The sequence below is a fragment of the Camelina sativa genome, chromosome 6 (genome assembly GCF_030686135.1).
Source record: "Camelina sativa cultivar CO46 ecotype springtype chromosome 6, ASM3068613v1".
Lineage (NCBI taxonomy): Eukaryota > Viridiplantae > Streptophyta > Magnoliopsida > Brassicales > Brassicaceae > Camelina > Camelina sativa.
In genome coordinates, this window is record NC_141885.1 from 4521687 (window position 1) to 4538774 (window position 17088).

Here is a 17088-nt window from a genome sequence, read left to right on the forward strand (position 1 = left end):
AAAGAAGGAATGCTAGAGAATAATTTAGAAAGCTGTAAAAACTGTTCAGATCGAAAATTTATATTATTTTGTGTCATGGCAAAAAAAATGAAATCAATTCAAAGAGACAAATAAATCTATTGAAACATTTGTTTGTGTCACGCATTTCAAAAGATATGAATGTTTCAATAAACACAACTCTACACTGAACAATTGTAGCTTTTCATAAATAACCGTTTTAATGAACCATCACGACTTTCGGAAAATATACAAAATGTATGATTGAAAAACACAACTGTTGGTGGCATTATTCAGATTGTTATTATATATAGATTTACGTTTTTTTCAAAGTTTAAGAGATTATAAATATTTAAATTTTTATAGAATGTTTAAATTATTATAAATATTTGAACTCCGTCGAAAGTTTAAAATATTATAATATATCTAAGTCTGTAAAATATTTAAGTAATATTAATATTTTCACTCTTAAAAATTTTAAAAGTGAAATCTCAAACAAATCTGAGATTTTTATTTTGTTAACTTTATCTACTTAGTAAAAAGTCAAACAAATAAAAATTACGATAGTGAGAGAAAACCTCAAACAAAGACAACCAATATTGTTTTTAAAGAAGTTTTCCAAAATCTCCATTATGAAAAGGAATGGTAATTACTTCCTAAATATTAGGTAAATCATATTTTTTTTTTAATAATATCTATACTAATAACTCTATATTTATTCTATTTTGGTGTACAGGTTAAATACAATAAATGGTTGAAGCGGTTAAGGAAGGAGTATGATACCTCAATCAGTTTATAAGTCATGTCTAATGTTACTATTTTAAATTTTTTTTCTTCTCTTATTGTTTACTTTGGATATTAAACATTCATAAATACAAATTATTATTATTATTGCTACAGCACGAGATTATATATTTTGTTAGTTACTTTTTTTGTAATTTGTATTTTTGTAATGTAGTTTTTTATTTTCACTTATTTTCTTTGTTTATATATTGTTTATTTGTATATTTGGGGTTTATAGTGTATAGATTTGTATATTTGTGTTTTTTTGTATATTCGGGGTTATAGTTATCCCTCCAAGATGTCCATAATCCAAGAAAAAGGAAAATTATCTGTGTGTGGCAAGAAAAAAGAAAATTAAAAAAATAAATTACTAAAAATAAATATAATCTCGTGCTGTAGCACGGGTGATTCCCTAGTTATACATATATGTAAAGATTTAATTATATCTTAGTTTATAAAATCTCTTGTGTATATAAGAGAACATAAGTTGTAATATTATGATCATAAGAGTCTAATACAATTCTTCCTCTAACACATTATATGTCTTTACTCTCATGAATTTATCATGGTAGCAAAGCAATCGATCATGTGTATCTCTATTCCTATGGGTATCATGTGTATCTCTATTCCTATGAGTTAGGGTTTTCGTTTGCTTCCGCTTCTATGATTTTTTTTTAAAATAAAGGAATAGAACACAAAAATAAATACCAAAATATGGTTTTTTATATAAGAAATTTAAATAGAAAGAAGCTCTATGGTTTGAAAAAGTGATAACAATATAATATATAAATGCATCCGCTTCAAAACTGAAAAATAAATAAATAGGAAACGAAAAATATCAAAGAAATATTAAAAAGAAGAGTTTAGCTTGATAGATAAAATCATGAACATGTTTTTTTTTTTGGAGTAGTAAAACAAAGCACTATGACTTGATTGAGGTCTATGATGATAGACTTGAATAAAAAGAAGCTCGATGGCTTAGATTCAGAGGTTCATGAACTTAAATGTGGAAGCACTTTGATTAATAACATAAAATAAAAATAAAACGAGTTTGATCGCTAGATCTAAACTCAGGAGCAAACCTGCTTTGATACCATGATAGAGATTGATGAGAGTTTAGGAATGGAAGAATTAGTATTTACTCTCATGAATTATACAGTAGGGATTACATATGTTAGTAAAATAATTTTTTAAACTAAGATATAATTAAATCTTTACATATATGTATAATAAATAATACAATATTGTCATATTAATTACATGATCTTCTAGATCATAACCTTAGCCTTAGGCTTTGGTGGTGTGGCGCACGCCTTTCGCTGTGATTTTGAAACCATCCTTTTAATGTTGCACATCCGGATATTAAGGTTTAGGACAACCTCAACGCTGCACCTTCAGAGCCTATAAAAAAGAACCACAACAAACCAGCTGGTACGGGTCCTGATCTCGTGTATGTTTTGCACAGACAACCGACATAAACAAAGAACAATATGGACTGTTGGATCATACACCAATAAATATCTGAATAACACATTCCATCTTCCAATATTTAATAATTATGAAATTATCATCTAAGTGTTACTAATATATGATTTTTGGCTGAAATAAATACAAAAATGCTAAAACCTGATAATCAATTACTAAAGTGTTGCTAATATATAATTTTTGGATATCAGCCGTCGTAATATAGAATTTATGTTCACCCTAAACAAAGAAATTTATGTTAATAACTGCTAAACATGATATTAATTAGAAAATATCTAAAGAGTGCAATATATAAAAAATTGGGTTGACAACAACAAAAATGTACCTTTGGAATGGTTGACAACAACAAAAGGTACGTTTGCAAATAATGTACACTAGATTTTAACCCGCGGTACACCGGATGCATAAAATTTTATTATTATTTATATTTTATATTCTATTTGTTTGTTAAATATTGGATGTTTTATAAATAGAGAAATAACCTAATTTTCCGACCGCTTGTACGACTAAATGTTTATATTAATTTTTAACATGTACTATACTATAAGACTATTTGTTTATTATATTTAGTTTGTTTTGTTTAGTGTTTGAGATTCTATTTCGATTTTTAATTATTATATCAAAAAATAAGGGATCTAAATACATAATAAGTCATTTATATGATGTGATTATGTCAAATTTTTCCTAATGAATTAATTATTTTACACAATTTTAGATAACACAAATTGATTTTATATGTCAGATATTATAATATTTATAGTGTTGGCAAATAATAAAATGAGGAATTAAGCCGTGTTAGCACATATTTAATAATATTTTATTAATTCCAACATATCCTTTTTATAACCACATTATATAGTATTTTAAATTTTACATATTCATAATATTTTAATATGAATAAAAAGCATAAACTAATATTAATATTTAATGTTCATAAAACACACAAACTAATAAATCACAACCAGAAAACAAATTAACCATTCTTACATCCTCTTCTACCGTATCTCATAATAACATATTACCATAGTCAAACTCCCAAATAGTACCGATAACTCATTTATCAATCGTGTTCGATGCCCAAAGGATTTAGACCATTTTGTCAGTACAACAGAGAAATATAACGTCAGAACAATTACGGTGAGATGAATATGTTTTATATATATATCATCTTTATAAATAAATAAAGTTTGAATTATATTTATTATGTATATAACACAAATATTGTTTATTGATTGTATAAATTTTTAAAAGATCATATTTAAATAAATATGTATTATAAAGTATACTGCTTCATATATTTCATGTTATATAAAGAAACAAACCAAACACTATTCAACTCAGAATATCACCAATTTTTGTTTCAATTCTATGATTCTCTTTAAAATAAAACTTGGAAATTAAACTATTACAGGTGTTTTAAATATAATAAATCATCAAATCTGCACCATGAAAATATGTTACTATTCATTATTATTTATTAAAAATATTTAGGATCATAATCTTTAAAATTATTAGTTATATAACAACTTTTTAAAATTAAATATTTTAATTATTACCAATAAAATGATTTGATATTAGAAATATAGTTTTTTTGGTTAATTATTATGTTTAACTAAGATTATCTTAGTAATTTTGTATATTTTAGAATAGTTTTTTTAAAAGATAATGAAAAAGGGGTATTTTCAAATGTGTACTAAAAAGAGGGTATTATTAGTAAACTCCATTGATGGTAAAGAAAACTACATAATCATAAATCATATATACAGCGGATCAACTTATACTACAAATCAGTATTCAATGCCATTATCAGTATTTTTAATTTGTTAGAGATCGGCCAAATATTGTAGTTTAAAGATTTTTCTATAATACAAGTTTTTGATATTTCAGACACTTTTTCATTCGAATCCTATAAAAAGACAACTTTAACTAAAATTTATGTAGTTTCTTCAACATTGGTTTGTGAAAATTAAACCAAACCAAATCGTACCATGTGGTTTATCAAGAACATTGGTTACAAAATACGGCGTCGTATCTTTAGATGACGTGTTTTTGTTCCCTCTAATATCTCTGCACGCGCCAATACGAACACACTTACACATCTAATAAGGAAATAGAGATACACACATAGTGTCTTCAATTTATCCATTCAAGACGTTACCAAAAAGACCGACTCTAGTCTTTTCTATATCTTTCAGATTTGTTATCTCTCGTTCTAAACGTAAGATTCAAGAGAGGACGATGGAGAAATTATCTAATGGCGTAAGAGATCACTCTTTGATCAGTGACAATACTATATCACCTTCAGCTCCTGCTCCTCCTAAACAGCCTTTCGTCATCGGTACGAAATTTTTATTTGTATTTCAGATTTTTAGAAAAATTGATTTCGTTTGGTTTGATTGGATCTGCTAAATTCAGGTGTTGCCGGAGGAACCGCCTCCGGGAAGACGACTGTATGCAATATGATCATGTCTCAGTTACACGATCAACGTGTTGTGCTTGTGAACCAAGTAATTTATTTAACTCTTACATCTGTTTTTTGTTTTTTTTACATCAAATCATCAAAACAGTCGTGTGAAAACATTTGATTTTGCAGGATTCGTTTTATCATTCCCTTAGTGAGGAGAAACTAAAGAAGGTTCATGAATACAACTTCGATCATCCTGGTGAGTGATTGATCTGATGAGGACTGATTCGAATTTTTTTTTGGAAAATCTTGATTTTTGATTGATTGAAAACTACACAGCTGCGTTCAATACCGAGGTTTTGTTTTCGTGTATGGAGAAATTAAGATCAGGCCAACCAGTGAACATTCCTAGTTACAATTTCAAAATCCATCAGAGCATTGAATCATCTAGTCCGGTAAGATAAGCATTGTTCATTAGTAACACCTGATTATGGACTAATGACGATTCAATTCAGGTTAATCCTGGTGATGTAATCATCTTAGAGGGAATCTTGGTTCTTAATGATCCTCGAGTTCGTGATCTCATGAACATGAAGATCTTTGTCGATACAGGTTTGTTATTTCCTCGGCTTTAGATTGAAACAGTTTCTAGGTCTTTCTGCTTATCCAATACAAATTTACACCAATATGCAGATGCTGATGTACGGCTATCAAGAAGAATACAACGTGATACTGTCCAGAGAGGAAGAAACATCCAAAACGTGCTTGAACAGGTTCAGTGATGAGTCTGAATCTGATATAATGTTTTGTTTCTAGCTTTTAATCATCAGACCATCACTTTTGTTTTTTTTCAGTATACCAAGTTTGTGAAGCCGAGCTTTGACGAATTCATCCAGCCATCGATGAAGTATGCTGATATAATCATTCCTAGAGGAGGAGACAATGATGTTGCAATTGACCTTATTGTACAACATATTCGTACAAAGCTGTGCCAACACAATCTCTGTAAGATATACTCAAACATCTTCATCATATCTTCGACGTTCCAGATCAAAGGAATGCATACACTTATCCGCGACGTCAACACAGCCAAGCATGATTTCGTCTTCTATGCTGACCGATTGATTAGATTGGTAAAATGCATCTAGTCAGAACATTAAAACTTCCGGCGATCGGTTTCTTAGAATAAACAAAACTAAGCTTGGAGTTGTGTATGTTTGTTTCAGGTTGTGGAACATGGACTTGGTCATCTTCCTTTCACAGAGAAACAGATCACCACTCCAACAGGTAACTGAGCCACTAAGATGTTGGACGTCAAATGTCACTTAAGTAATCGACTTTTTGAACTTAACAGGATCAGTGTACACTGGAGTTGACTTCTGCAAAAGATTGTGTGGCGTCTCAGTGATCAGAAGGTATCTAATACAAAGCGTTGCTATCTCGTTTCTTTTCAGATTTGTGCATCTGCTATCTTAGGTTTATGTTTTTGGTATTTACAGTGGTGAAAGTATGGAGAATGCACTAAGAGCTTGCTGCAACGGTATTAAGATTGGTAAAATCCTCATTCACAGAGAGAACAACGATGGTCGTCAGGTCTGAAATTCCATTGCCTGCAAACATGTTTCCCCCATAAATCTCAGCTCAACACTTTTGCTCATTCAATGATGTTTCTTGCAGTTAATATATGAGAAGTTGCCTAAAGATATCGCAAGCAGACATGTCTTCCTCCTTGACCCTGTTCTAGCTTCAGGTTCGTAGTAACAAAGGATATATTTATCGAGTCAGTTGTTGCAGAATTGTCTAACCTTCAAAAATTGTTAACAGGATACTCTGCAGTGAAAGCTATAACTTTACTTCTAAGCAAGGGAGTTCCAGAATCACATATCATCTTTCTCAATCTTATAGCAGTAAAGATCAACCAAAGAAACCCTCTTGTCAATGTTTCTTCTCGAGCTATAACTCATCAGAATTATTATATACTAACACAAGAAAAAATCTGCAGGCACCTCAAGGTATCCACGCGCTCTGCAAGAAATTCCCAATGCTAAAGATTGTGACTTCAGAAATCGATGCATCCCTTAATGCGGACTCGCGTGTAATACCAGGCATGGGAGAATTTGCAGACCGTTACTTTGGTACAACCAACATTAATTCAAAAGTAACAACAAGCTTGACTGCAAATCTCAAGTCAAGAAGCTAAAAAGATATACTCTTCTATAGTCATTGAGCTACTTGGGAACCAACAAAGCCATAGCATTATTATCATATAAAACTTGAATAATCTTCTTCTGATTCATCCTGAGATTCTCTTTCTCCCATCTTCATTCTCCTATTTTTGCTAATACTTATCCTATTTGGCTATTTCTCTAAATTACTCTATCCAGTATACATAACATTACATTGAAACCCATTCATTCTTTTCTTAGTAGACTAATCTCCAGTCTTATAGTTGTCTATTGTGTACAACTCCAATACTATTACTGATTTATTTTTGGCCTGATATGACTTGAATGCGTATAGAAAAATAATAGATTTGTCATTTCATTGCTAATTCCGGGAAAACAAGAACCAAACATCTCATTCCATTATCTTTATTATCTTTGCAGCAACAAGAAATTAGAAAACCAGATACAGGTTCACGTCTAGATATCAAAAAGAAACCTAGAAACTAGGAAACAAAGCTTGTTGGTCTTACTGTTGTTTGGCTTCAACCTTCTTCTTCTGCCATAGCCTGTCGACTCCACTGTCAGCATCTCCCTAGATCATTTCAAGAAAGTATTAACAAAAGCATTACATGACCAATTCTAGTTGACACAATGATCCAGAACCAATTCCATTGCTATACTAGATTAAAGTCAGACAAGTCTCAAGAAGCTGACTTGACAAACCTGAGCACGGACAAAACCGCAGAGAGCAAAGGTAGTGAATTGACCAGTGTACACCCCATCAGCATCGAGATGACCAATGTTGAGCTGCACAGAAGCATGGTCCTTTGATGTGATCAACCTGTTAGTAGCCGAGCTGCAATTATAATCCAAAAACAAACAAGAACAATCAATTCATTAAGTTTCCTTACAATAATAATAAAAAAAGTTTTTTGTTTTTCTCAATCTTTACCATTTCCTTGGAATGTAAAGCTCAGTGACTTGACCCTCTTCGTTCTGCATCTTTTGAAGCTTAAAACTGACAGATTTCTAAATCTTTCAATAGCTACAAAACAAACAATTGTACACAAAACATTGTTAAAAAAAACACGAGATAAGATCCAAAGAGAGAAGAATTAAATCGAAAGGGAAGACGTGTTTTGTTTACCAGTTCCTTAAAGCAGAAGTAGAAATTGGGGACGACAGGGAAAAAAATGCTGCTTGCTGCACCGTGTTTTGTCTTCAACAAGCCGTGAAGCAAAAACCATTGCGTCGAAGTTGTGTCGTGTTAAGACAAAACTAACCTTGCGTTATTGTTTTAGACTTTTAGTTACTTCACATGCCATAATATCCGTATGATACCGTTTTTAGTTTACATCCTTGTTACCTACCACTTACCAGTCTCTCTACCCAATTTAGACCCTTCAGCTGGTTCGTATTATTGATCTTAATTTAGATGATATTCTTCCTTAAGTGAACGGCAAAACACTAAATGACACGTGAAAATTAGTCGTTTGTCTCTCGGGGTTAGTTTAAAGTAACGCCGAGGAACCGCGAGTCAAGATCCAAGTAAGGATATAGTGTCACACTTGAAAAGTAGTTGTTTCATCTATCTCACAGAAACTTGTAATCATACAAATGTAACTTTTATAAATTGTGTCTTAATATGATACATATCCATGGTCTCATATATATATATACACATCCCATACTTTTTACTAGAGTAGCTTCGCCCCAAATTGAATAGTAAAAAGTAAAAAAAATTACCTTTTTAGTCTTCAAAATCATCTCATGTGAACTACAAACAGGGACAACAGCTCTTAACTTATGCTTTTGGCACCCAAATAGTTAGTCTTATTTTATTGTATCCATCTGAAATTCACTGGCGATGGCCTTCTGGTAAAGCTACCACTTTGTGAAATGGCACTGTTCTTTGAGGTAATGCTCCGTCTTCTTCATCGTCATCGAATTCTAGCAAGTACCTAGCATATGAATCAGATATTATCATAATTAAGCACTTGGGATTCTTAAAAAACCACAAATGCTTAATTGGTTGATGATGCGTTATGAACAAAACTGTGTCTGGAGGAACTTACTCGTCAGACTTCCTCTGGAACCACATGTTCAACATGCACGTTTAGATAACTAGAGGTTAGTTCTTATTGGTTTCTTATACATCTGTTGAAACGAGTTTGAAATGTTGCGGGGAAAAAAAGCTAACCTTTCGCGGGGTACTTACTACAGTTGCCTTGTAGAGGGCTGTGGTTCCAGGATATACAGCTAACACATGTTTCCCTGGTAGAAACTCTTGCGTGCTTGTAGGATCATTCCGTTTTGGAAACGGGAGAATACATGACATTGATAGTTTATACGTCCTAAAGATTACAAGAGAATGAATAATAAGCAAGCTACGCAATGTCATCATTGCAAAAGTTTCTGAGTTATACAGAGCTCTTAGTTACCTCTGGCCACCTCCTTCTTCATCATCTCCTGGTTCTTCATCAAGTACTTCAACTCTGTGAAAAATGTTCAAAACACTATTTAGACTCATATATGAATCTATTGTTGAGCAAAATATATACCATAACTGCATCATAACGGCTATCTACTAGTTTTATCCTAATATATAAATGCATGATTCATGAAAAATCCTCAAAATCTATCTTTTAGCACAACTATGTATAAAATTGCATGATTGTTCCCTCTCGTAACCTAACCAATGAGGAAATGATCTTACTAAAAGGGTTCAAGCTTACTCTTTTGTTTCTCTGTCGAAGTGAATAACTTTCACCACAAACCATTCATCCTTCTCGGCATCCTCGGCTGTGACTCTTGCAGCAACCTACAAAAATAACAGATGTCACATAATATCTTTTGGCCAATTTTGAAAGAAACAAGTGATTCAAGTCCTCCAAGAAACAAATGCTGTAGTTGTTGTTGTACCTGTTCACCCTTTAGACTGGCATATGCCTCGATTTGATTTCTCATGGAAGGAGAAACTCTTGTTACATCTGAATCTACTTTCATTCTCTTTCTCTTCTGTTCGTTGCCTTCTGCCACTTATGTGATATCATTACAAGCATCGGAAAATCTTAATCCTTCTTTTGTATATAAATCAAATCACTGGAGAGTTTTGAGACTTAAGAGAGTATTAAGTCTTTAAGACCAAAAGGGTATACATTACAAGACTACCCTGAGTTATTCAAAGAAGGGTCTTAAAGGTAATCGAAGTATACCTAATTTTCTGCGTTGTTGCCCAGTTGGTCCAGATGGAAGCAGAGAATCCAACTGAGTAAGCAGAATATTTGAAACGCTGCAATAAGCACACAGCTTTAGAGATTTGGGTTTTTTGCACACAAACAGTTGAGTCATTTAGTTGTAGCATCCACTCTCTAAACCATTCAAAACTGATGTAACAACCGAAAGGAAATGATGAAGAGATATGGCTTACGTTACTTCACTTTCTGAAAGCTCTTTTGCTTGAATGTACAAATTTTTAAGCTTTGACAATGAAGTATCACCAGGCTTCTCAACTATCTCAGGCGCTGCAGTTCAAAACACATACACAAGTCAGCCAAGATAACTCATTGAAAGCAAATAACAGTCATATAAAGTCACATAAACTTCAAACCACTCTAGCTGAAACAAGCTCAATTCAGTATATGATTCTCATTAGTCTGTTAGACAATTCGATAAATCTAGTCCGCTACGACGATTCTTTCTAAGTACGAAAACAGAGCTTTATCAAGAAATTTCAAAACTCTGAAGCAAGTTAAAGATTCACAAGGACAAACGCCAAAGGTGGCTAAATCCTCTTCTTGTTTTCCCTAATCAAAGCAAAATACCAATTTCTACATTACAACATGAATAGCTAAAGTCTATTAATTGGTTCTCTTGGCAAAATTTAAACTTATCAATGTAAACTAACAACAGAGTTCTATCAAATTACTTCAAGATCCAAAACCCAAAACCCAAATGATCAAAATAACCATAACTAATCGAACACAATCAAATACCAATTAAAACAATCATGCACGACTAAGAGAAGAAGATCAAAAAAGCTTCATTCAAAAATTTGGATAGTAGTAAAAAAAAAAAAAAAAAAAAAAAAAAAAAAAAAAAAAAAAAAAAAATTGGCTGAAAATGGAAAGACTTAACTAGCTTGAAGCTTCTTATGCATCTTATTGATCTCCACAAGAACTTCCTCTTGTTCTTTCCTTAACCGATCAAGCTCCTTCGTATTATCTAATATTCCGGCAATGTCCGGCGACGACGACGACATCTTCGTCTTTCTTTCCACCTGCTAACAAAAATCCCGATAAAAATGAATATACCCACCAAATAAAAAAGACAAATTTAAAATTCTAATCACTTAAATTTCAAATTTTGTTTTTTTTTTTCTGTTGGAAACTTCAAAGAAAAAAAAATACAATTTTTATGTTCAAACTTCAAACAGAGGAGAAGGACAAAATCTCAGAAAAGATCTCAGTTTATATTTTTATTATTCTTTTCAGATTTAGTAAATTCAAAATGCAAATCGCAATTTTGTTTTGTTTTTGTTGATTTGTGATTGGGCAGATCAAGAATGAGTACGACGTCGTTTTATATAAAGGGAAAGGTGTTTTTAAAGCATATTTTCTATAGTTCCCCAATATATAAATTTGTAGGTAGTAAGTGTGTATAAATAATTTGGATTAGACCAATGCAAGTAGGATACATTTTTTTAAATGGAAATTAAGTAAATTTCTTTGAACTAGATTTACTAATCAAAAGCTTTTATTATTTAAGAGAATTTAACCAAAAAAAACTTATTAGATTATTTTATTCTATAATTGTTTTTACTCTATACTATTTTTTAACTAACAAAAAAAACTTATAATAGGTAAAGATCTAAGTTGAACTGAACACCTGTTAGTGTATTATTCATAATCATAAGGTTTATCTTTTTAAGGGAATTAATGAATTTTTTTTATCAGGTCAAGCAACTAAAATCTTATCAGATTCATTTATTTTAAATTTGTTTCTACTCTATAATAATTTGTTAACTAAAACAAATTAGAATAGGTAAAATACATAAGTTAAATTGAACACTTGTTAATGTATTATCCCCTATATAATAAAACGGAAGTACACAACATTGTTTTGTAGACTGTATAATTTTAATAAGTTGGTTACAAATAGGTTATAGATTAAGTTTTATATTATTTGTATAGTCTGGATTTATTGTTTCCAAAAATCTTAAAAGAATATTCTAAAGAATCATTTGATATTATCTAACTTACCATATTAATTTCCTTTATTAAATTATTCATCAAAGAAAATCTTTTGATATCTAACTTAACATATTAATTTGTTAATTATTATTATACTTCACCTCTCATTTTTATATATGAGCCTATTTTATGAAACAAATAACTTATCATATTATTTATTATAATTAAAAAATAGTTTTATTTTCGGATATACCATAAGTTGAATTTTTAAAAACAAGAAATGATTCAATCTCTAAAATATTCAGTTTTTATTAATATTATTCTTTAAAAATAATATGAATTGAATTAAAAATTTTACTGAGTAACGGATCAAAATTTGAATATTTAAATTCAATTTTATACTTTTTGTTGAATTTTATAATTTTATATAATATAATAAACTTTAAATAATTTATTTTGAAATATTTATAAAATATTGAAACTTGATATTAACATTAGAAACTATAAACACTCTAAATTGGTTTGTTATAGCAATGTCAATAATATGTACTCACTATAATATGAAAGAATTTCAAAAAACAAAGTATATTAAAACAAAAAGTATAACAATATATTAAATTACTTATAATATAATAACTCACTTTTTAAAAACCAAATTCACAAAATTATGTCTTATAATGACATTCAATTCATGAGGTAGATATATACATTGTTGAAATAACTTCACGTACATAACTAATACAATATATTAAAATTTTATTTTAAAATATAAAATATACAAAATTTTGTATAAAATAAAATTTAACCAGTGTTATAGCACATGTACTTATCTAGAACTATTAACAATATAAAACTTACAAAATAAGTGTCCTTTTCAAGTCATCATATTTAGCATATGATTTTATTGCATAATATTTTATTCAAAAAAACTTTTAAAAACAATCACATAAATTTTATTTTATAATAAAAATTACAATATAAATAAAACGAATTTCAACCCGTGCTCTAGCACGGGTCTTAATCTAGTTCATAGACTATTATCATAGTTATAGAAAGTAATTATCATAATTTAATTTACCTGTCTAATTAGAAGAGTGTTATAAACTTTCTTACCCCTTCTGCCATTTGTATATGAATGAAATGTCCAATTTAGATAAACTATGCCTTTAACGGGTCTTGGTTGATTAAAAAGTAAACTAATTCAACTTATTTTGTTCACGAAAGACAATTTGAGTTTTTTCTTTGTTTGAGTTAGCTGTCTATGTTGCCATTTCAAGTAGTAATTGCGGTAAGTGTGAACAAATTATTGATTCCAAAACTGGAGACGTTTTGAAGGTAGCATTCGTTTATGAATAATGATCGAACACTTTCTGATTTACGTGTTTATTGGAATATGAAAATTTTGGTATTGTCGTCTCTAATTAGTAGACATGACTGAAATCCTTGTTCTTTTTTCTTCCTATTCTAATATATGATTGCATTCGCATGCTGCTCTTCTACTATTGTTTTGTAGTTTTTTTTGTTTGTCAAACAACTTAATTTTCCATTCAAGAGATCAAGGGGATTACATACTGTAAGGATTGATCCCAAATAAGACTTAGTACAACAAGATTTGAAACATTAAAAGCATAAGATACTTAGACCAAAAATCCATAACTCGGAGACAAGAATGATAAGGCACATTGCCACAAGCCAGAAGATGGTGAGTCGTAACCTCATCCACGAGCAAGTCAGGGAGATGGTAAATAGTCATAGTCGATTGAAAATCTAATTTTAAAAAGGTATCCAAGACCTCAAGCTCACCAGCATGAGACATATTACTTCTTCTGCAAAAGATAGTAAAAAGGTTAGTATTGGTGAGCTGTTTCGCAGCTGAAAAACCGGAGACCAAAGGAGGGTAGGAACCATAATTTTTTCTCCATAAAGGAGGAAGGTTGCAGCAATAGTTTCCCCATAGATGGGAGATTTGCATACCGGGGACCCTTTAGGTCATGTAGGAGTCGAGTTGTGTAGGCAACATATCATAGACTTGCCGAAGGCATTCCCAATTTTTCAGAAGATTAGAAGGCCAAGTCTGGAACTGAACAGATCTCACTAGATGTATCTGGATAAGGGCGACGAAGATCTGCGGTAGTTTGCAAATGTTGAAGGTAAAATACGATAGATGAACAAACTGGGGTAATCGTTTCTTTCATTGACGGAGCAAGTTCAGAGACGAAAAATCAGAACTATTTAACAGAAATTGTTCTTCAGATGAAAACCGAGAAGATTCAATCAATGGAACTTTGATCCATCGAAGATTAAACTACACTAGTACCATTGTCGACAGAAGCTTAGCGCCTGGTGTATAAATATTGAGAGAGTATCGTAACAATAGGGTTAGTGGGCTCGTAAAAGGGTTTGAAATAACATACCTGGACCTATTTGTAGAAACAAGTGAACCAACTTGCTTATAGATGGGCTTCAAGAGTGTATCAATTTGGCTAAGCCCCTAAGGCCCATAAAAAGATGTCATCAGTAGAACTAGGTCAAATCCTTCTGCTGTTAGCTTCTTCATCGGCTCAGGCGATGATCTCGATCTCTACAACACTAGAGAATAGGGAGCTGTAAGAGACATTTGTGGACACCGGATTGGTAGTTCTTCGACGAGTATTGCAAAGCTTTTAAGATTCGTAGATCTAAAAATGATTAAGAGGCTAGTCTCTGATTTAACATAAAACCAACCTTTAGATGCAAGTTTTGTGGTTATGTTTGAAAGTTTATTGTGTTTAGGTTAATGAGTTTGATTTATAATGGATTAGTTGAGAACGAATTGATTTTGGTATAATTTAATTAATGTGGACTCATAATGTTTGGAATTGTTGTCAAGAACTAAAATGGTGCAACTAAAATTTGTGATTATATTGTGACTTCGTTAAGGATTTTGTGACTGTTCACAATATTAAGTTTAGATTTTTCAAATCTCATTTTAGGTTTAGGAGTTTGATTTAGAATGTATTTGTTGGAAACAAAGTGATTTTGATGTAATTTAATTAATTTAGATTCATAATGTTTGAAATTGTTGTCAAGAAATAGAATGGTGCAACTGAAATTTGTGATTCTATTGTGACTTTGTTAAGGATTTTGTGATTGTTCACATTATTAAGTGTAAGCTTTTTTAAAACTCATTTTTCGTTTAGGAGTTTGCTTTAGAATGGGTTTTTTTGGGAACAAAGTGATTTTGAAGTAACTTAATTAAATTGAATTCATACCGTTTAGAATTGTTGTCAAAACTAAAATGGTGCATATGAAATTTTTTATTCCATTGTGACTTTGTTACGGATTTTGTGATTGTTTACATTACTAATTGTAGGCTTTTTCGAAACTTGTTTTAGGTTTACGAGTTTGATTTAGAATAGATTTGTTGGGTAGAAAAATATTTTATGTAATTTAATTAATATAGATTGATAATGTTTGTAATTGTTGTCAATAACTAAAATGGTGCAACTGAAAGTTGTGATTTTATTCACATTATGAAGTGTACGCTTTTTCAAAGCTCATTTAGGTTTCGGAGTTTGATTTAGAATGAATTTGTTGTGAACAATGTGGTTTGGTGTAATTTCATTAATTTGGATTCAGAATGTTTGAAATTGTTGTCAAAAACTAGATGCTGCAACTAAAATTTGTGATTTTGTTAATGATTTTGTGATTGTGCACATTATTAAGTATAAGTTTTAGGAGTTTAATTTAAAATGGATTTGTTGGGAATCAAGTGGTTTTGGTGTGATTTAATTAATTTATATTCATAATGTTTGAAATTGTTGTCAAAAACTAGAATGCTGCAACTGAAAATTTTGATTATATTGTGACTTTGTTAAAGATTTTTTAATTGTTCACATTATTAAGTTTAATATTTTTCAAATTTAGTTTTAGGTTTAGGAGTTTGATGTAGAATGGATTTGTTGGGAACAAATTGATTTTGATATATTTTAATTAATGTGGATTCATAATCTTTGAAAATTTTGTCAAAAACTAGAACGGTGAAACTAAAATTTATGATTATATTTTGACTTTGTTAAAGATGTTGTGACTGTTCATAATATTAAGTGTAGGTTTTTTCTAATCTCTTTTTAGGTTAAAGAGTTTGATATAGAATGTATTTGTTAGGAACAAAGTGATTTTGGCATAATTTAATTTATTTGGATTCATTATGATTGGAACTGTTTTCAAGGACTAGAACAGTGCAAATGAATTTTTTGATTCTATTATGATTTTGTTGAGGATCTTTACATAATTAATTGTAGGCTTTTTCGAAGCTCATTTGAGGTTGTGGAGTTTGATTTTGAAAAGGTTTGTTGGAAACAAAGTGATTTTGGTGTAACTTAATTAATTTGGATTCATAATATTTGGAATTGTTGTCAACAACTAAAATGGTGCAACTGAAATTTGTGATTTATTGTGACTTTATTAATTATTTTGAGATTATTTACATGATTAATTTTAGGCTGTTTCAAAGCTTGTTTTAGGTTTAAGAGTTTGAAATAGAATGAATTTGTTGGGAACAAAACTATTTGGGTGATTTTATTAATTTGGATTCATAATTTTTAGTATTGTTGACAAGAACTAGAATGGTGCAACCAAATTTTTTTGATTCTATTCTGATTTTGTTAATTATTTTGTGATTTTTCACATTATTAAATTTAGGCTTTAGGAATTTAATTTAAAACAGATTTGTTGGGAACAAAGTTATTTTGGTGTAATTTAATTAATTTTGATTCATAACGTTTAGACTTGTTGTCAAGAACAAAAATGGTGCAGCCAAAATTTGTGATTCTATTGCGATTTTGTTAATGATTTTGTGATTGTTCAAATTATTAAGTGTAGGCTTTTTCAAAAATCATTTTTGGTTTAGGTGTTCGATTTAGAATTAATTTGTTGCGAACAAAGTGATTTTGGTGTAATTTAATTAATTTGGGTTCATAATGTTTGGAATTGTTGTCAAAAACTAGAATGGTGCAACTAAAATTTTTGATTATATTGTGACTTGGTTAAGGATTTTTTAATTGTTCACATTATCTAGTTT

General features: G+C 30.4%; 3 protein-coding genes across 16 annotated transcripts; 1 reads left to right on the forward strand and 2 right to left on the reverse strand.

Moving 5' to 3' along the window:
* Positions 1 to 4352: 4352 nt before the first annotated feature.
* LOC147942256 (uridine kinase-like protein 5) lies at positions 4353 to 7220 on the forward strand. Its single transcript, XM_087455875.1, has 13 exons — positions 4353 to 4603; positions 4681 to 4772; positions 4859 to 4928; positions 5009 to 5124; positions 5185 to 5281; positions 5363 to 5442; positions 5524 to 5802; positions 5896 to 5956; positions 6024 to 6084; positions 6169 to 6262; positions 6347 to 6419; positions 6494 to 6576; positions 6672 to 7220. The coding sequence occupies exons 1-13, from the start codon at positions 4504 to 4506 to the stop codon at positions 6867 to 6869; spliced, it is 1404 nt and encodes a 467-aa protein (XP_087312001.1). The 5' UTR covers positions 4353 to 4503; the 3' UTR covers positions 6870 to 7220.
* Positions 7221 to 7228: 8 nt separating this feature from the next.
* Positions 7229 to 8609, reverse strand: LOC104779983 (small ribosomal subunit protein eS21y). Its single transcript, XM_087455890.1, has 5 exons — positions 8581 to 8609; positions 7982 to 8112; positions 7787 to 7879; positions 7558 to 7690; positions 7229 to 7426 (listed from the first exon to the last, which is right to left on the reverse strand). Exons 3-5 carry the CDS (start codon positions 7834 to 7836, stop codon positions 7361 to 7363), a joined length of 249 nt encoding a protein of 82 aa, XP_087312016.1. The 5' UTR covers positions 7837 to 7879; positions 7982 to 8112; positions 8581 to 8609; the 3' UTR covers positions 7229 to 7360.
* Positions 8403 to 11467, reverse strand: LOC104774358 (SAGA-associated factor 29 homolog A). 14 transcript variants are annotated; one of them, XM_087455882.1, is made up of 10 exons: positions 11244 to 11361; positions 10972 to 11116; positions 10265 to 10358; positions 10050 to 10126; positions 9757 to 9863; positions 9570 to 9655; positions 9276 to 9329; positions 9035 to 9188; positions 8910 to 8923; positions 8403 to 8795 (listed from the first exon to the last, which is right to left on the reverse strand). In XM_087455882.1, the coding sequence occupies exons 2-10, from the start codon at positions 11093 to 11095 to the stop codon at positions 8693 to 8695; spliced, it is 813 nt and encodes a 270-aa protein (XP_087312008.1). In that variant the 5' UTR covers positions 11096 to 11116; positions 11244 to 11361; the 3' UTR covers positions 8403 to 8692. The 14 variants fall into 14 exon arrangements, with proteins under 14 accessions (XP_087312008.1, XP_087312003.1, XP_087312009.1 ...); XM_087455877.1 differs by having other exon boundaries at positions 9757 to 9872; XM_087455883.1 differs by having other exon boundaries at positions 10972 to 11113; positions 11244 to 11357.
* Between the last annotated feature and the right edge of the window lie 5621 nt (positions 11468 to 17088).